This window comes from Corvus kubaryi, unplaced genomic scaffold (assembly GCF_017639235.1).
Source record: "Corvus kubaryi isolate FWS band 111438036 unplaced genomic scaffold, C.kubaryi_AGA036_p1.0 138, whole genome shotgun sequence".
Classification (NCBI taxonomy): Eukaryota; Metazoa; Chordata; class Aves; order Passeriformes; family Corvidae; genus Corvus; species Corvus kubaryi.
This window is the reverse complement of record NW_024580672.1, coordinates 7,071,580-7,091,676: the sequence shown is the minus strand read 5'-3', so window position 1 is coordinate 7,091,676 and position 20,097 is coordinate 7,071,580. Positions and strand designations below refer to the sequence as shown.

Genomic DNA, 20,097 nt, shown 5'->3' with positions numbered 1-20,097 from the left:
GTGGGTGCAAGTCACATTCCTGCTTTTGCACCATGCCAAGCAGACAAGGGAGCTGACAGCTCTAAGCAATCCCAGGTAGGGTTGGGATCTAGTTTCGGTTCCTGTAACGTCCCACACAGCACAAAATGCAGGAGGCCAGCCAAAACAGAAACAGCATTTCTGGCCCAGCACATGGGAGAATCTCCTGACTGGGATAGGAGAAGCTGCCGGGCTGAAGAGTGGTGGGGTTGCAGGTATGTGAGCATGCAGCATCTGGAATCAAGTGGAGACAGGTCCTCTCCTGCATGTGGATATGACTCAATACTAAATTAGAAACCACCAATGCCCCTGATGCTGATAGCAGTGTTTGCTGCTGTGAGTGTTGCAGTTACGGTTTAAAGCAGGGCATTCCTGATTTCGAGTACTGGCACTGCAGAAAGTGAATGCTTTTCTCTCCAAGTGTGCCTTATTTTCCTAGCACTGCTGTTGTTTGGGTAAAACATTGATTTCCGTGTTTCAAATATACAGCAGTGCTCAGAGAACCTGGGGACCAGAGTGCCTGTGGGGATCCAGGGGGTTCAGCAGGTGACCATCCAAGGCCCTGGTGTGAGGTGGGAGCACCATGGTGGGGCAGGTAGTGTGCCTGTCTCCAGGACTCTGCAACAGCTGTTTGTGCACTGGAAGAGGAGAGGAGTTGTAACTGAAGCTTGCACCAAAATCTGGTTTTCCTGCATATAAAACTCAAAATGGATTAACTGCTTGCAACATACCAGTTCACTAAGTTTTGGTGGGGGGTGCCAAGTAGCATTGTAGAGTGTTTCCACTTCACATGTACATGTAAAGCAGGCAATTTTTTCCTGATGCATAGGGATCTTTGGTGGAAATTTCGAAGGAAACTATTTCTGCCAGGATTACCTCACAGTGTTTTAACTTACACATGTATTTCTTCTGGATGATTCATCTAATTTCCTTTCAGTATGTGAATCCACAGGAGTTTATAGCTTTATGCACTCTAACTCAGTGGATTAATCTCAATGGACCAGCTGAGTAATGAATTTTTGCAATGCAGGCAAAAATTTCTTAGCAGAGTTCATGTAGTGCTATGTGGACTTACAGTTCGGGCAGCTTATATTTGGACACTATGCACTGCAAAGTTAATAGCATCAAGTTCTTCTTCTTCTTTCCCTGCAATTACCGTACATATATGAGAGCTTTTCTCATACAGACCTCCTACAGCCCTCTACAGCATCTCTGGTGCTTTCGGTAGCCCCTGGGAGGGCTCTCACAGCTAGATGTAGGGAATGGGGCCAACAGAGAAGTGCACACTTGAGTGAACAATCTCTGAGGCCTCTGCAAAGTCATCTGACACCCCCTGAGGCTGAACATTTCCTCTGCACTGGGTTTTAAAGAAAGCCTGAGGCTTTGTTTCTTTAAGCAGTTGAGCTGCTCTCTGTTTCTGAAAGGGGTTCTTTTATCCCCCATCCCCTTCATTTATGGCTGGCCCTCCCTGAACTTGTTTGGCTCATTACCCAAGGAGATAGCCACCTGCTTTCTTTTTCCTAATTATTGTTCCTCTGCACTAACAGGTCTGTATGCTGATGGAGCTGGAAGATGGCATCCCACCAGGGGTGGGATGGGTGGTGAGGAACAGAGGGGGGGATGTACAAATGGGCTCCTTGGCAGGGAGAACCTGGGAGGCAGCTCAGGTGCCGTTTGAGGTGCAGCTTGTCTGCCTCTGAAGGAGCAGCCACTTCCCCAGCATGGATGCAGGCTCTTCGCAGACTCCAGGGTGAGTCAGCCACGGACCTTAACTGAACAGGCAATTTAATACCACAGAAAAGACAAGCACCTTTTTTTCCCAGCCTTTATCTCCTGAGCCAACTAGCTGTGGGGTTGGAGAAGAGCCAGGCCAACACAAGAGAGCATGCAAGAAAAGCAACCAGGTCCAATGCTGGCTCCATGAAGCCTGAAAAAACACTTCACCTGTAGCTTCCTCCAGTCTTGGATCTGAAGGAAAACCTACAACAGACTTTTAAAAGATGAGCCTAAAAACAGAAACCTGATTGTGCAGACTCTAACAGCTGCAGACACGTTTTAAGCACTTCACAGAACAAAGCAATTTACTCTCTACATACTTCAGGGTGCCAAAGGTGCTGTCACCACATTGCTTTGCTCCTTGCCAGCTGGCCCTGCTGCCCCACAGGTACAAATAATGGGGCTGGCTGATCGAGTGAGGGCTGAAGGATGAAATTTGTGGCAGAGCAACTGTTCCCACCCAGGCAGCCCAGGAGCTTTGCTGAGGGCTAGAGAGGAGTCTGCAGAACTATGGTTTTTCTCTTGTCAGCAGATTGGTTCATATATTGGGAGCAGTGTCTTTTCAACTAAGTTTATCTCCCTGTGTGCAATTAATTATGCAATGTTCAAAGGAGAGCCTTGGATGATGCAGAAAGCTGACTTTGCTAATGAGAGGGGCTCTAATGGCAGAGCAGATGTGTGGTCAATCTGGGGAGCCAGCTCCAAGCACAGCCTTTTTGGGCAGACCTGGCCAGGGTGGGTATCCTGTTAGCATGGCTGGGTTGGGATCTTGGTTGCTGCAGATATGTTTGTCACCAGCTTTAGAGGAAAATAGCTTTATTTTTTTATCTCCTAATGTGATGAATAGAGCAGGTTGAGGGTGAAGTGGTTGGACCCTGGGCTTGCTGCTGTCAGTTGTTCAGTGTTAACTGGGTGCAATTTTCTGAAGATATTTTTACAGGTGCAAATCCACCCTGAAGGCGCATGTGTACGTGACTCTTCCCCAGCACACCATGGCAGGGTGGAAGGTAAATATATGCAGCCAGAAACAGGAAGTCTCTTATCCATGTATCATGTTTAGAGCCGATTGATACCAGCTACCATTTTAAATGTTGGTGATGCAATGAAGTTTTTTGTCTATGTCTCACTGTAGGACTGATGAGTGTGTGTAGCCCTTCATAAACTGCTCTTGTCAACAGTTTCATTATTAAACACAGGCAGTCAAATATTGTGAGTCAATATCTTTCATCTTCTTCCTCAGCCATATCACAAATTAGAAGTCACTTAAAAAGAATTTATTAAAATGTAGCACTGGTTTCTTATCTCAATTGCCTTCTGATTACACTTTGAACTACACTGCTTTCCTAAATGAACATGGTGATTGCCACTTGGAGAGCTGAGATCTTAAATAGAAGAAATAACGCATTTACAAGAAAACAGCCAGCTTAACTGGCTTCTACCTTATATATAGTCTAGCAGGTCTCAGGAACCTTCTCTAATTACCGTCACTTCTCCCCAGGGCTGTGTGTCTGGGTTCAGAGCAGTTACAGATTTCGTCCCAACAATGGTGACCGTGTGGCTTCATGTCCTGTGTCCAAGGGAATCCAGCCACCTGAGCTCTTCCCACATGTCCTCAGGTGGGAGAGAGCCAAAGGGATAAGTTGAATAGGACAAAAATGCCTGATTGTAACTCAATGGTCCTCAAAAGGCAGAAATTATGCTAGGATTAAGGTAGAGTTAAGGGGTTCAGGGAAGAGCTGGCATGGAAGAAAATGGTGGGACAGTATGGTAATTTTATTATTGCCTTTGCCCTCTGGGGGCCATAACTACACACACTGAAGTTACACACAGTCTGCTGTGCTGGCATGCTGCTGAACCTCAGGACCTGGGCTGCTATATCATCCCAAAGTTCTTCTAATTCAAGGGGGCTGTCCAAGCAGGGGATACCTCGAAGGCCTCTGCTCCTGCTTAGGTGTCCCCAGGGCCAGAGATTATTTCCCTGCTGGGCTCAGAGAGTGCCTGGTGGTGGTACTAAGCAGGTGCTAGGGCCAGGGGTGTGCTTGGTGTCGGCCCATTTCTGAAATAATGTTTTGGATGTCTCAAGCTGCTACAGCGGGTGCAGGTGCTGTGAGGGAACCCGCGGGCTGCAGTGCCCTGTGCTGAATGTGGCCCAGCCCCGAGCTCTGCAATGTGCAGCGAGGACCAGAGGGACACAAGTGCCCCAGGAGAAGGTGCTCTGGGGCATGGCAGTCTCCCCTCCTCCTGCCTGTTGCTGCCAGAAAGGAGGCACAGGCCATGGCTGAGATGTCAGGCAGGAGCACTGCAGTGGCGTGTAGTGCTGAACAGGGTTGTGACACGTGTATGAGGCTGTGGGAGCAGAAACCTTGCTGTGCTGGCACTGCCCTGGCTGAACCACTGCCTGTCCCCTGGCCCTGCACAATGCGTGTGACCAGGTAGTGCAGGCAGCCCCTCTAAGAAGGGGTGGCACTGTTGTCACCCCAAAAGTATTGAAGGCAGAAAGGGCCACCTCCTGGGGCCCTTTGGCTGCTGCTGGAGCATCCATCCGTTCCAGGGTAGCAGGTCTGTCCTGTCCTGGTTCCTGCTGAGGGCTCAAAAGAGGCCGGCAGAGCTGAGAGGAGCGAGGATGATGGGGGCATCAGGTGGGGTGAGGATGGGTGTTGTGTCCGATGTGGTCTCCTCAGCCTCACTCTCCACATCCTCCAAGTTCTCGCTGACAGAGGGGATGATCTGCACCACCTTCTCCTGAAAGTGCACTTGCTTGCGAGGGACTGGCACGGCTGCTGGTTGGGCAGGAGTTTCGGGGGCTGAGGTCCTGTCCTTGCTGCCCTTCAGGATGCTCTTCATATGGCCCAGGAGTGAGCAGTGCTGCTCCCTCTGGGCCCCATGGAAGGTGTAGGTCTGCTCAGTGTCACCAATGATGGTTGGGGCTGCCTCAGTGGCCGAAGGGTCCACGTACTGGCCCGCCTGGGTCTCTTTGTGCCCAGGACTCTTCCTCCTCTTGCTCAGCAGGAAGTAGGCCAGGGCAGTGAGCACCAGCATGGACCCTGGGGACAAGAATGTGTTGGCTGAGGGCTGGAGCAGGTGGGAAGAGCTTGCCAAGCAGTGCTTGGTCTGGCTAGCTCAGCACCATCTGCCACCAGCCCAGCTCCCTGCACATCCCCACCCTCACTGGCCCTTGGCAGACCATGCTCCTCTTCCATCTGTGCTACTCCCCACCCAAGCTTCTCACCAGGGATGGTGACATGCCAGACGAGGACGGGATGCAGGAAGCAAGCCACTGAGAGCAGCGTGTACCCCAGGAATTTCTGGAAGCTCCCTGGGCGTCTAGCTCGCTTCCAGCAGGCCTGTGCCAGGGATTCAGGCTTGTGACTGGGGAGACAAAGAGAGGTCCTTGTGGGATGAGGCAGCAAGCATATGTCAAGAAGTTTTGGACCTAAGCGTGACTCATCTAGATGTGCAGATCCTCACTCTGATTTGCCAGGAGATGGGGGTGTTTTTCAGGGAAGGAAAGCAAAGTGAGCATCTCCTGTTGGGAGAAGAGCATCTGCCAGAGGCCAGCACCTCAGCATCTCACTAATCAAGTGCCTATTTTTTGGAGTAAGTTATTGCCTCTCAGCTGTGAGAACTTTTGAGTTTATGCTAGGAGACTGCAGCAGTGCTCAGCCTCTGAAAAGGACATAAGGATTGTCTATGTTTTAACTTTAACTTCTGTGCTGTCTCTGGAGGGAGCTGACGCTCACCCTGGGGATCTGACCGTTCCCTCAACCCTGGTACCTTGTGCCTACACAGTGTATTAAGCACATGCTGAAGACCAGGGTTTGTTGTGCTGATGCTCAGGAAGTTAGGGCACAAACCTGGATTAAAACACAGGTTTAAATGTGTGTGCACGTGGACACATTTACCTCCCCCCTGTCTGAGTGCACTTGCCTTGGCATTAGGGGCAGGACATTTGGTCTGGCACTTGCAGCTCCCCCAGATCTGGTGTTGCCTGTAAGGGGCAAGGTGCCTTAGGGAGGTCCCATCATGGCTGGAGAGCAGTGGGCAGGGTCTACTCACGTGAAGCATATCTCCAGGAACAAACTGATAAAGAAGAAGCCTTCACAGACAGTAACTGCAACCCCTGAAAAACTGAAAGGTGGAGCTGTCAGGGGAGCAGGGCTGTGCTTGAGTATGTTCTCCAGGTGGGCAGAAAGGGCACAGCGGGCCAGAATTTACTATCCAGTTCCCAGCACAGTCTGTGTGCTGGGGTCTGAACACCCTCTGCTCATCTGGTTTGTGGAGGAAAACTCACAGCCCTTCTGTCCCTGGGGAGTCAACTTGCAGCCAGTGTCACCTCTGGCCTGCCTGAGTCTTCAGTAGCATCTCTTTTTCTAACAGAAATATCTTATTTTTCTGAAACCTCAGTATGGAGATCTGAAATCCCCAAAGGCTTGGACACTGTTCCCTGCTGCTGTTGAAGTCTACTCTGGTGCTACATATGGTGGAGGGGTTCACCTTGTCACCCCTGCCAGCTCTGATTTCAAGGGCAAAAATACTCACAGCAGATAGAAAGCCAGGCTTTTGAACTGTCCTCGCTGCAGAGTTTCTACGCCCACACCGATCAGCACTAGAAAGAGAAGGTAGGAAAAATGCTGACTGCAGGGTTCATTCCCAGTTCCCTCAGGTTAGTTCCCAGCTCCCAGGATAGATGCCCCCATTCCCCCAGGGGCTAGAGAGGCTGCTTCTCCCATGCAGGGCAGCATGTTAGGACTGCTAGCACATGTGATTCATGCTGACATGGCAGCCCGGACGAGTCAGAGCTGAGTGCTGTCCTTGACATACAGCCCTGAAACCTGTCCCAGCTGCACCCCTATCGTGGCAGCCTTGACACTGTGTGGGCTGGGGAAAGGTGCTCTGGGAATACCAGCTGGCCTTGGACAGCTGGGGGAGGTGACCAGCAGTGTCCTGTGACCCTTCCACCCTCTGTTGTGCTGCCACATCTCAGCTGCCACAGGGCCCACTGCCCCATCTTTCTCTGCCCAGGTCCCCCCCAGTGCCTGCCAGCCCCACTCCCTTGCCCTCCCTGCTTGCCCAGGCCTGGTGCACCCAACACGTGGCTGCAGAGCAGGGGAACTGTGCCAGCTGCCTTCGCAAAGGGCTGTAGCCATAGCATCAGGCTAGCCAAACAGAAAAACATATAATGGGAGCAGGCAGATTAAAAACAGAATGAACGTTCTCTCAGTGCCTCAGCCAGTACAGAACACCAGGGAGTCAGTTTAAGGGGGATTAAGAGTATTAGCAAGGCTAAAATCTTTGATGGATTGGCCAATAGCTTCAGGGGATGGAAACTTTCCTTCAACATCCTTCAGTTCCCTTCAAGACTATTTCTAAAATGGAGTGGAAATTTAATGCCTCACACAATCTGTGACGAGTTGGCCAGTACTTGCCAACTCACAGGGCACAAGTGTTAGCAGAGTAGAGCTGAATGGAGCCCAGGTTTCATGGCCAGAGCATCGCCCTGGGCAATCTTCTGTCTGCACCTGATGTCTCCACCCCCCCTCACTGACCAGTCCCCACCCATCCACTGGTGCTCAGGCAGTTCACCACTGGTCCTGCTCAATGCACACTGGCCAAGGTTTGAGGCGCAGGTTGGATCCACTTCTCTGAGCTGTGGTTTGCCCCATCTGCAGAAGGGTACCAGGCTCCCAAGCAAGGACACAGATCTGTGTCCATCAAGACTGCCATGTAGGCCAATGCCAAGGGGCAGCTTTCCCATCTGGGCTGAAAGAAATCCCTATGTGTTTTCCCTGTGTCACTTGCAGCTGCTGGCCCCTGTCAGCCAAGGGAACACATGGGGCCCATGTGCCACCCTCCTACACTGCCCTTCCAGCCCTGAGCATAGCACAGGGAAATCAGTCTCATCAGAGGGCTGTGAAGCTGCAAGAACTGTGTAATCCTACATGCAGAGTATTGTCTTTTACTATCTTGTGACTGAGGACCATTCTTTATAATCTTCCCTACAAATGTGGAGTTCATTCATTCTCATTCATTCATTCATTCATTCATTCCCTGTGGATGAATGCAGAATTCTACAGCTTGGCTGTTAGCTCGAGCCTCTGCTCTGGATGGGGAGATTTCCTCCTTTTGCACAGCTTCTGCTTTATCCACAAAGCTGTTTGGATGAAGAATCTGCAAGAAGAAAAGAGCTGTTTCGAGGTGTTTGTTTGGACTAGTCACTGCCTTGGTTTGGATCTTGTCCAAACCATGTGGCTAAAGGCACATGATTAGGAATTAAATGGTTGAAAGCATGAGAATTAAGAAATAAGTAGGAATGCTTTCCTAGATGCAGAAATCACAAGGCCTAGAATCTCTGAACTAGAGATGCTGCAAACACTGCAGCAAATCACAGAGCTGTTTGACGACTCTTCATTGACTTGCCATAGGACAAGTTAGCCATTTCCTGATACAAAGGAAGCCCTGTAGCCCCACCACTGCAGAGAGCCATTACACTCCAAGATTCTGGGGGAAGGGAAGGTTTGTATTATGTGGGTAACCTGTATTTACTAGCAGCATAAGGAGCTGGCCAGGCCTTCTCAGAATCAATTAGTGAGGCTGATGCACTCTCCCTTTCATAGTTTTTTTTCAAACAAAACCCATGGGAACTTCTTCTGCATGGTTTCCATTTCATGTATAAACCTCACACACCTCATCATCACTAAACACTGCATCAAGCTGATTTCTTACTCCATTGAGACACACAGAGAAATAAAACACAGGCACATCCCATTCTTCACTGGCCTTTCAGGAAAGTCAGGTGGTACTGGGAATGCACCAGAGCTATGGAAAAGCACAGCTCTCTATGCTCCGTGATCCTCAGCAGACAGATAACTGCACTGCTCATTTAAAGAAAAATTAAGGAAAGAGGTGCAGATGCTGCAAAATGACGAAAAGAAAACATGCAGGAGAGAAAGATGATACTCCACTAACACACTTCCACATTGTAAACTACTTTCAATTTTGTTGTTCTAGCTTTAGTTTTCTCATGGCAACAAGCTCACGTTTTCTCCCAGGAAGGTGTCTCTGAGTTTCCCTGGAGTTTTAACTGAGAATATGACCAGCATGAGGCTCATGTGGACCCAAGGGGATGGGGATGAAGAAATGAAGAGATTGCGTTTTCTGATTAAAGCTGTGTCCCATCTCCCACTGTTGCAGTATCATCATGACATGCCCTTATCCACTGGGAGTTTGTATAAACTCAGAGACTCTGATCTCTGCCTGTTATCAGTATCAGTCCTTTAAAACACATTCCAGAGCCTCCATCACCCCAGCTGGGCTTTGTGTGTCCTTGGAAACCTGTGCGTGCTTCAGCCGACCTGTGTGCTTTCCACTTTGTCCCTGATTTGAGCAAAGTGCCTCTTCATGACTGTCTGCAGCTGATAAAGGAAATACAAAGGCAGAAGGGCCTGCTGTGACTTACTCTACAGTGTCTGACTCTGAAATCCCTGGGGGTCTGAAACAGGAACCACAGGCACCACCTCAAGCCACCTCTCACCAGGAACCTCTGGTTCACCCCTCCAGACTTTGGACAAATCAGCCCCTTTGATCTCTGCTTTACTGACAGGGAAACTGAGGCAGAGACTGCTGCCTGTCCTGTCCTGTAAGAGCTAGTCAGCAGCAGTGCCAGAGTCAACCCCTGAGCCCTCTGCTTTAGCTGATTGCCCAAGTCCCATCTGGAGATGCTCCATGTGAGATGGTGTTCCATCCTCCTGAGTGAGACACTCTGTCTGACACCTGGCTCAAAACACCTGCATTTCACCTGAAACCAAGCACCTGGGTGTGTCACCAAACCCAGAACACCCTGGTCCAAAGCAGCCCCTGGCAGCGGGTGAGAGGATGCAACTCACCAGGTGGGTGAATTTATGGTGTTTGTACTGCAGCTATAACCTGAACTGCTCTGAGCTGCTCCCCAACAGGTTGCTAGAGAGGCAGAGCAGTGCTTTTGTAGTAACTATGCCAGGATGGCTGGGACAGGACCTCTCCATCCTGCCTGGCACAGGACATCTCACTGTGCGCAGTACAAGGAGCTCCTCCTTCATCTTTACATCCCACAGAGTAGCCCGGCAGTTTTGCACAGCCGTGAGTATTTTGCTTTTCAGTCTCATTCGCATCTTGCCTATGCCTATGTCTGTGTTAGAAGAATAGAGTTTAGTTTTTTTGTTGGTGGTTTTTTTTTTTTTTTTGTGCTTTAGCTTGACCTCTGAATGTTGGCTCTTCCTTTCTGATGTCTCGCTGTGCCTCCCACAGCATTTGGAAAGAGCCTGGCCAGGCACGCAGCACTCTCCCACCCTGGGTCCCAAAGCAAAAGAGCACTTGTTTCCTTGTCCCCCTCATAGGATGAGGCAGTGGCTGCAGCTGGCCGAAGGCAGGGAGGCAGCCTGGGGGTCCCAACACCCACTCAGTGCCTTTTAGTGCCAAAGAAAAAGAGAATTTGCTCTTACCTGCTGCGGTGGAGATGCCCAGCAATCGGCAGGTATACTCCAGGGCACTCCAAAATGCCTTGTGCTGCATGGTGAGGAGATGAGGGCTGCGGTACAGCCAGCCAGAAACCCCTCTTCAGAGCCCCCACCTCAAGCGTAGCCCAGCAGCTCCCAGGAACAGGCAGAGCCTCTCGCTCCCTGGACTGAGTGACCTTCCTGAAGCAAAGGGCAGTTCGTGCAGGACTGGCCACCTCCACAGGGCCTCCCAGGGGAGGGTGGTCGGAGAATGAGCTGCCACCCCAGGGAACCGGTCAGTGCTGCTTCCTGCTGCTCCCGTGGGGGCTGTGGAGACCTGGCCTTTTCCTGCTTGCCGCTTGCTCCTTGTCGGCCCGGGGTGATTAATGATTGGTAAGGCAGGGGTGCGGCTTTGGGAGCATTTGTACCCCAAGTGCATGGGTGCACGGCCTTCCCTGTTCCTGAGGTGGAGGCTCTGGAAGCCCAAGCTGATTAAATGAATGTGAAGTCATTAGTGCTGTGCAGCTCCCGGCAGGTTAACCATTTGTGAGGATGACGATGTTTGCTCTTGGCAAGAGAGCAGCACATTTCTTGCAAGTCACGAGGGGCACTCCAGACCCACTGCCTCCTGCAGCTGAGCCCCCGGCCATGGCTGCTGCTTGCCATCCAGGTTCCAACAAGTATGACTTGGGAAGCATCTGTGCTGATGTGCAATCACAGGAACAAGGAGATCAAATGTATTTACAGGGGTCCTACAGACTTGGGACAGGCATAGCAAGGCAGATCTGATTTTTGTGTTTTGGGAACCCCAGTGAAATGTGTTTTTGTTTTGTAGCTACCAGAGCCATTTGAATAGCACCAGGGCTGCACAAGTGTCCTAACGTATGGAATAGGTTGCACAGATACTCCGACCTCTTTGCCTTGGATTTGGTAGACAATCTGGGGGTCGTTGGCTTGTCCCTGCAGGACACATTGCCTCAGGAGAGGGGCAGCCCTACGTATGTCTGAAGGACAAGAGATGAAAACACTGCCTGTTCTGGCACCCCAGCCCCACACTCCTTTGTGCTTGAGCAGGGTACATCTTGCTGGAGGTCACCATCGATCCCCACCTGCTGCCACTCAGGGAAGAGGTGGTGGGGGCAGCAGCATGGCAGTCCTGGCAAGAGGGTCATGTGAGCACAGCACAGTCCCAGTGGGCAGCAGGGATGTGTGGTGCCTGCAGGGCTGTGGGTTCACAGGTCAGTGAGCTCACCTTGTGCTGCAGCTTGCATCTGGACAGTCACTGCAGCTCCTGCCCCTCGCTGCGCTGGCTGGGAAGCTGCTGTGGGCAAGGGACTGGGTGAATCACCCTCAACTCACACACAGACAGCCCTGCAGGGAGGGAGCAACCAGCTGAACCTGTCCCCTGTGATCCCTTCTCACCTGCCTGACACAACAAAGCTGAGGCTGGCCAGTATGTGTTGTACTGACTTGTCCTGGGGGTAGAGATGACTTTTTCCAAGGGCACAGTGACAGCTTCTCTTCCGTGGGTTCTTGGTCTGTATTTCAAACTAGGATTTTCCCAGGGCAGCCAAATGCCTGAGCTTATGAAACGGGTCCATGATTCCTGTAAAAAACTGCTGACACTGGTTTTTTGAACATTCACAAGGTTGTGAGTGGCAGGGATTTTGCAGCAGGCAATCCTGACAAGGTTTGGGTGCAGAGCACATTTTGCATGTGAAAAATGGAAAAACCCGCTGGGGAAGGGTTTCCAGAGCATCCTGAGGAGCAGTGCTGAATGGTGCACCCCCAAATCGTGTCTTTGCCTTGCAGCACTGGCACTCCCTTTGGGTGTTGCTCTTGTCCTCCTGCACCACCGCAGGTGTTTGATGGAACTACCCATTTTCCACAACTGGTGACTCACTGGTGTGCCTTCCTTTTCGAGAAAGTGAAAAACAGAGGCAGCCAACAGAGAAGGTCACACAAAGGCTGAGGAAAAGCCCAGCTGGGGTACCTGCTGCCCTGCATGCTATGGCTGGGCATTGCCTGGGTGATCCCCATGCCCTCTAATTGTGCTTTGCTGCAGGCTCTAGGAGCACTCTCTGCATCCAGAAATCACCAAAATGCCTTAAGAGCCCTGGGGTTTACAGAATACAGATTCATAGAATTTTCTGAGTTGGAAGGGATCCACAAGGGTCACTGAGTCCAACTCTTAAGTAAATGGCCCATATGTGGACTGAGCCCACAACCTTGGTGTTATTAGCACCATACTCTAACCAGTAGAGCTAATCTCAGGTATTCCCAGGTTGTACAGGTTGTGCAGGCTCTTTCAGGTTGTGTAAGCAGTCCAGATGCTTTTTTCCTTGCCTTCTTTTTTTTTTTTTGACATTGATGTGTTGAATTGAAGGCGCCTCTTTACAAATGTGAAAAGTAGAAAACTACTTTAAAAGCAAATAGAAGAAAGGAAGATATAAGAGTCTTTCAGAATCACTTAGAGCCATGAGCTTAGGCTTGAAGAGAAGCAGAAAACACCAGAGTGCAGCCCTGAGCTATGAGCACCCATCCTTCAGCAGCACCCAGCACTGCTCAAGGCAGCAAGCTGCTGCCTCCTCCTGAGGTGGGGGTCCGCTTAGCCAACATGGGCAGGGCAGCACACTGGGCTCTTACTCTGGCACTCCTATTAAACTTCACTGAGCTCTCACCCAGAAAGTAAATGACTTTGTCTAAGTGCCCTTGACAGCAATGTTTCCTTTCTGGGGAGTAAAATGCCCCAGGGTTTTAAATAAATGTAAATGTATGGGCAGCAGTGGTGCTGGTCATGGAGGAACAGAATGTATTTGGAAAATGCAGATTAATACATTAACTATTTAAACCTTCCATCTCCTTCCCATGTTCCTTTGGCTACTGCCCAACCTCCATCCTCTGAGTGGGCCTGTATTAGCCTTCCTGAAGGTCCTTGTCCCCCACGTAGGGAGACCCTTAATCTGGGGCAGCATAAGGTCTTCACTCACTCTTCCTGGGTGCACTAAGTGTTTCACTCCAGTGCCCAGCAGGAGTGAGCTGGTATCCTCAGACTTTATTTGTATCAACATCCATTTAGCAGCTTCTTCCTTCCATTTAGGATTTTTTTTTGCTGGTGCTCCTACAAGCAACCTCACATGAACTTGATTTTTCTTGGTAGAAGGATCCCTTCTCCTTCTGCTTCTGTTCAAGTGGGGAGATGATACCCTCAATGAGGGTATGTTTTGGTGATGTTTTAAGAATGAGTTTATGCAGTCAGAAGAGGACTGACAAATTCTGAGCTTAGAGGGGTTTAATAGCCTGTAACCAACACTGCAAAACCTATGCACCAGCACAGGCTGTTCCAGGACACATAAAAGCAGTGGTCTCCACTGCACATTAAACCACTTCTCTTGCACAGAGGCTTGCAATTTGCACTTTGGCTGCCAGCCAAGGTTCACATTTACAGTCTGCTTCCCATGATGTATGGGTTGATTTGAGAGGATTTTATCTCAGGGTTATGGTTCATGGCGGTGTTAGTCTTTGTCTTCATCCCTCCCTCTTCACACTTTTCTCAAGTCAGTTTTGCTGTGGAATGACCACCATGGCCACTCTTCTGTGACCAAGGCCACAGGGCAGTATCTGCGCAGAGTGTCTGTCCCTGTAAGGATGTGGGGGAGCAGCACACTCACCTCCTGCTTGTCTCTACAAAATGGTGATGCTGCAAGAGAGCTGCAGATAGTGGAGATCCCATCTCGGGGCATAGGGTACCACAAGCCACACTCTGGAAGAAACCTATGGGAACATGCTTAACTTAGTTTGCCCAAAGTATAAAAACAGTTCCCAAACTGCCTGGTACAACATTCTGGAAATCTGTTTCTGATATTTCTCCTCCTCTTCTGTCCTCAACCCTCAGCTATAACCACCATGTCAGATAGCTTTGCTCAGCAGCCTTGGTCGCCTCTCTGAGCAGCAGCAGCTGAGGTGCTCCCACCAGAGTGTCCAGCTGAGACAGACTGACACTGTCTTCCCACCAGAGGACAGGGAGCCAGCAAGCACCTGCCCAGAGCCTTCACAGTGGTGCCATGTGCCACCTCCCTGTGCCCTCCTTCCACCAGGTCACCTGTCCTGGAGAGGAAATGGACTGTCACAACAGCAGGCTGATGGCAGATGGGGCCAGTCGATTGGAAGCACCAACAAACTGCAGCTGCGGTTTCACTGGGTGCCAATATCTCCTTGCAGTCAGCAAGAGTTTCACTTTGCCTTGTAACCCCAGAGGTCCACAGCTTTTCAAACCAGTCCGAATGAACTGACAGCATCCTGAGGCTAGCTTGGCAGACCCCCTCTCCCCTCCTGAGCCAGGGAAAAACATGGCAGAGGGCTGCCTGAAGTCACATAACCAGAAGAACTAAAGAGCAAATCCTAAGTGTGTCCCCTCTTCCTTTGCTATAACAGGAAATGATGCCCTCTGGAGCCTCCAAACCCGGGGCAGCACTGCAAGCCGTGCTGGGGATGCCCGGCAGGGGACAGCAGGACCCCACCGCTGCACAGACAGCCCGGCTGCTCCCCGTGCGAGGCCGGCTGCAGCCAGCCCCCTGCGCGGTGCGGGTGAAAGGGCACCATTAAGTTTTACTCTTTGAACAAGAAAAGCATGATAGACACCACATGGATCTGAAGGGGACCGGGGGGAGCCCAGAGCTGCAGCGAACACAGATCAGTAACTGCCGTGTTTTGCTTTATGCTCTGCGATCAAAGGGATCAACACGCTGCCGAACACTCGTGTGCTCCTCCGGGAATTTCCCACCCCACCAGAAGTGCCAAGGCTCAGCAGTACACTGCCCCGATTATCTCACATCAGACCAGCTAGCCCCGGAGAGCTTTGGTGCGCAGCTCCAGTGCTGCAGGCTGAACCAGCAGAGAGGGTGAGCTGGAGGGGCTGGTGAAGAGCTTTTGTACGCGCAGCCCCTCCTGGGGACCTTCTCACTGCTGTCACAATGGGAGAGACACTGCATTTATCCCGGGGCCAGGCCTGGCGTTTGCACAGGCTGTGCCCTGTGCCTGGCGATGGCTGCGGGCTGAGCTCTTATCCAGGCATCCAGCGCTAGCAAAACTCACGGCACACGGTGGTGTGTGATGATGTGGGCATGATGCCACGAGAAGGGGAGTGAGGTTGGTGCCTCCGTAGCAAAGGCAATCTTAAGCGGAAAATGGATGTAGGAACACATCTGGTGCACTTGTGGGGATCTCACAGACCTCTACAGCACCTCTGACTTGCTGGTGATTCCTGCTTTCCCTGTGAAGCCTGCAAGCCTCCTCACCCCAGCCCCAGGCTAACGCCCCTCGCTCAGGAAAGCGACCTCCCAGCATGTCAGCATGAACTTCCCTTCTCTTATTTGGTCACCTGTTTGACACCAACCTTAGAGGCTTTCCAAAAAGTGGACTAACACCAGTCCCCTGTGGCAGCACGGTGAGGGGCTCCTGGCTGGCCATCCCCCAGGTCTTGGCCCAACTCAGTACAGCTGAGATCAATCCCATCCCAGTCCCACTTTGGTCTCCAAGGGGGTGGGCTGAGTAATGTGTGCTGAGCAATGTGTGCTGAGCTTGTGACATTTTACATAGTATTTGGCAGAGAGATGTGTATCAGGGTGTATGCATACATAGGCAAGTACACATCTATATGTGTTGAAAACCCCTGTGTTTTTCTTAAACTAAGCTGTAATAACAAGAACTATCAAAATTACATTTATTTATTATGCATTTGATCTCCAGTTCCACAGCAGGGCTCCCACAGATTGGTGTCCAGCTCCCAGAACCACGTGATTATGCAAGACTCTCCGTGAAAACACATTTCTAGCTCACAAAACTCCAGAGAAAAACTGCAGAAAGAGACTCAAAATCCAGAGGAAAAAAGCTCCCAAGTTAAAGCTTTGTTTCCTATTATTAATAGTATTATTTCTAATTGTATGATTTAAGTGCATGATCTTTGGGGGATTACAGTACAGCTAAACAAGGAATATCACAGTGGAACTAGGGAGAGGGGACATCAGGAGAGCTGAGATAAAGCTCAAAGCACTAATTCAAAATCTAAGCCCCAAGGCAAGAAACACCTTCAATCTCACCACTTCTCAGGTGCCTGTGGAGTTTCTTTGCTGTCAGCAGAGTGTGAGTCTCTAGGAGGGCTGAGGCAGGACTGGGGCTGGGAGCTGCAAAACACCATGAAGGCAGCAGAGGCCTGATAGGGATAGGGGTGTTCCCCCAAATTATCAAGGGGCAGGGGATGCCAGCCAGTGGGATGCACAAGCCTTCTGTTCAGGGAGCTGCCAGGGAGTTCCTCAGGGATGTGCCTGGTGCACCAAGGCGGGGCTGCTCCGTGTTGCAGGTACAAGCCCTCTCCAGTGGGACTGTCTCCACTCCACTGTGAGGCAGCACAGCCACGGAGCTGGTTGTCAGCCCCACTGACAAGGAGCGGGGCGAGGGCGCAGCCTCAGCCTGATGGGGTTGCTGCGGTATGCCCACGGCAAAGGGAGCCCAGCTCAGTGCTGGCCTTGGATGTGGGGACTTGGGGCTTTGTCCCTCTTCCTTAGGAATCTCTGGTCTTTGTGAGACTGATCTTGGTGGATGAATAGAGATCTCGACTTGCATGAAAAGATGGAAGGGAAACATGAAGGCAGCTACTTACGTGATCTTAAGGCATGGCTACACCCTGCACAAGTCCCTGCATGTCCTCTCTGCCTGCTGCCCCTCAGTTCTCATTCTTTCTTTCAGGTTTGGTCAGACTCCCTTGCTGTGAACTGCTCCCATACAATAACCGTGGGAACTCCAGACATGTTCAAAGATGACGGGTCACAAAGACCGTGTTGTCCACACATACAGGAACCCCCTACCATGAATCAATCAGCTGCAGAACTTGAGAGAGACTCATCATGCTGAAATTGGCATCAGTGCCTCTCAACAGACTGTCACACTAAAAATAGATCCATCTCCTTTTTCCATGTCTCAGCTGAAGTCTAAAACATTCCCAGAGTCTGAGCTTGATGGAAGTCCTTTAGCAGGTGGGTATATTGGTTAGCATTGTCTAAGAGGCAGCTAGAAGTGATCAGTAAGGCACACATGGGCAGGCAGAGCAGATGGAAAAGGCTGTGCTTAGGATCACTTACTGCAGCATAGGCATGGCTTGGGATCTGGATGTGAAGGCCATGGATTTCACATCACATGGATCCAGTAAGCACACATCCACTTTTCCCACTGACACTGAACAATTCTTCACCTCACAAGAAGTCCCATGGGACTGGAGTAATCAAATAGGGAGGTAATTGAAGATTGAAAGAGCCATCCCCACCTTTAAGATTAGCATGTTGTTTCTAGCAGTGGACTTGAAAGACCTATCCCCACCTTTAATAATAACATGTTGTTTCTAGCAGTGGACTATAGTAAAAATCCAGCCCCACACCACAGGTCACAAAAAAGCAGAGTCCAGGGGGCACCAAAGGTAACTACACAGCAGCAGTGCAGAGGCAGAAAAATTACCCATGAGATAGTCCAGAGTAGCCTCAGCCCATTTGTATGGAGCCAAAGAAGGGATGAAATCAGTCACACATCTTCTGTCTGAATCTGCTGTTCAGCAGCTGCTGGGACCCCTGAATAAAGACTGTAGCTTGCTCCCAAAGCCAGCCAATTCCTTCCTCAGTAGCTGTCAGTGGATATGAGCTTTGGGCTGTCACAGTAGGTGTTTAAACTGATGGCCAAGCTGCTCTAAGGTTCCATCTCCCCTCTTCCAACTTCTCCATCCCTTCAACTTCCACTCCACCAAAAAAATTCTCTTATCAGCTGTCCCCCTGGGAGACAGCAACTTGCAGCAGCAGTGCAGAAGCCACATGCAGGCATGAAAGGGTGTTCACAAGGGGCTGCTTTCCCTGGAGCAGTGTGACATGTTAGAGTGTTCTCTACATGCAGGCTGACTCTCATCACTGAGACCCGACAATGAGGCCAACAGGAGTTCTGTATCATCATAAAGTAAATGCTCTCAGTTAATGTATTGCACTGATTCATTTTCATTTTGAATGGGGAAACTGAGGCAGGGTGATGCCTTGATCCAGATAGTATCACACTGTGTTGTCAGCAGCACAGCCTACTCAAGGGTGATGAATCTTGCCTACCTGTCTGTAAGTCTTCACTTCCCTTGTGAAATACAATGTCAGCTCTCAATCGGGGAAGTTACTTAGCTAAACTCTAACCTAAACCCGTGATTCATTCCCTGAACTAAATGTTGTGCTATAATGATGAAGGGTGAGATCCACCTCTGTGTGGAGCAGGTCTGTAACAAAACAAAAATGCCACCTTAACATCACAAAATAAGGCTGATGTTTTACTTGTTCCTGTAGAGAGAGAAATGGCCACCATGCTAGGAAATGCAGTAGTGCAAAAGGAGCTCACAAAGACATCAAATATTCATGTGCAGGCTCTTGATCTGAAGTATATGTCATAAGGAAGGCTGGTGGAGCAGTGTTTTATCAGTAAGTGGGAGGAGGGAGTGCTAGTAACTCAGTATAAACAAGTTCTGGCATAAATTTTAGCCCACAGACATTCATCCATCCATCAAAACCATTTGACTCTTTGCCCCCTTTTGCAGCAAAGGGGACTGGTAACTTCTCCCTGCATGGGAGCAAACAAGGTGTGCACAGCAGTGATTGATGCACCTGGTGGTTGAGACACATCAAAGAGCCTGCTTGCTGCAAGTCCCAGTGAGCAATTTATAGAAGGGTTTATGTAGATAAATAACCAGGGAGATTTATGTGAAGCAATACAAAACATATGTTTTCGGCTGCAGAGATGTGGAAATGCTCAAGGACTTGGAAGCTGTGTAGCTGAGGTTATTTGTAAAAGTGTTCCTGTTAGTAGGATTTATTCTGGGGCTTGATTTTACTTGGCATTGCCTCCAAAAGGCTGCAAAGCAAACAAGCACAGCAGGATCCATCACCTCTTTTACCATGTTGTCTAAAAGAGTTTCAAGCATGTAGCTTTAAAACCAGAAGTTTGGTCACTTCACCCCTAGTTGGGGCTGGGAATAGGAAGAGTCTGAGAGCAAGGAGAAGCAGCAGAAAAGGAGAAATACCTCCTGGAGATGGAGGCTGGGTGAGGTCAGATGAATCCCTGGAGAGACCCCAGATGCCAGCTTGGTCTCCCAGCCTAGGCACTGGGCACTGTGTCAGAAAAAATGGGTGCTTACCTCCATAAACCTTGCGATCCTGCCATGGCTAGTGTGATTTGGAGGGAGAAGAGGAGACAGTCCTGGGCTTAGCTGGAAAGCTGGGATGTAAATTTGAATTTGTCCGTCACATCAGGTGAGCCTGTGGTAACGGGAAGAAGTTTCTGCCATGTATTACCTTTGCCTGGCTTGGGCATCCCCTGCAATCCAGCATTGCACTGGCTGAGTTGTATTCCCTTTGCACTGAGATCCAGTCCCTGAACCTGGCATGGGCTCATTTGTGCCTGCTGAAGGTTAGGAGCAGGCTTAATGCTGTGTTAGTGGGACAGTGAGCCAGAGACTGGGTGTGCTCTCACTGCTGTCCCACCCTGAGTTCTTCCTCTTAGGAAGTCATGTGCCCTGGATCACCTTCCTTCTGCTCCTTTGCCCTTGTGGGATGGCACAGAGGACTGTCAGAGCAGGCAGCATGATGAAAACCTCTTGAGTCAGAAGAGACTCACTGTGGGGCACACAGCAAAGTCACCCTCTATCTACTGGAGGGTGTGCGCCAGGGAGAGCTCGCAGTCCTCACATCCAGCCCTACCACCCTACATGCAGACCCTGACACGTCCACTTGCCTGACAGAGGAGCAGATCCCCTACCACCGTG

The 20,097-nt window shown here is 50.4% G+C and overlaps 1 protein-coding gene across 4 annotated transcripts; it reads right to left on the bottom strand.

Moving 5' to 3' along the window:
• Window positions 1-3,001: 3,001 nt before the first annotated feature.
• On the bottom strand, window positions 3,002-19,488 carry TMEM72 (transmembrane protein 72). Of its 4 annotated transcripts, none has more exons than XM_042018887.1 (5): window positions 19,471-19,488; window positions 6,334-6,400; window positions 5,851-5,922; window positions 5,024-5,163; window positions 3,002-4,838 (listed from the first exon to the last, which is right to left on the bottom strand). In XM_042018887.1, exon 5 carries the CDS (start codon window positions 4,831-4,833, stop codon window positions 4,384-4,386), a length of 450 nt encoding a protein of 149 aa, XP_041874821.1. In that variant the 5' UTR covers window positions 4,834-4,838; window positions 5,024-5,163; window positions 5,851-5,922; window positions 6,334-6,400; window positions 19,471-19,488; the 3' UTR covers window positions 3,002-4,383. The 4 variants fall into 4 exon arrangements, with proteins under 4 accessions (XP_041874821.1, XP_041874819.1, XP_041874820.1 ...); XM_042018885.1 differs by lacking the exon at window positions 19,471-19,488 and adding an exon at window positions 10,272-10,887; XM_042018886.1 differs by lacking the exons at window positions 5,851-5,922; window positions 19,471-19,488 and adding an exon at window positions 10,272-10,890.
• Window positions 19,489-20,097: the final 609 nt, after the last annotated feature.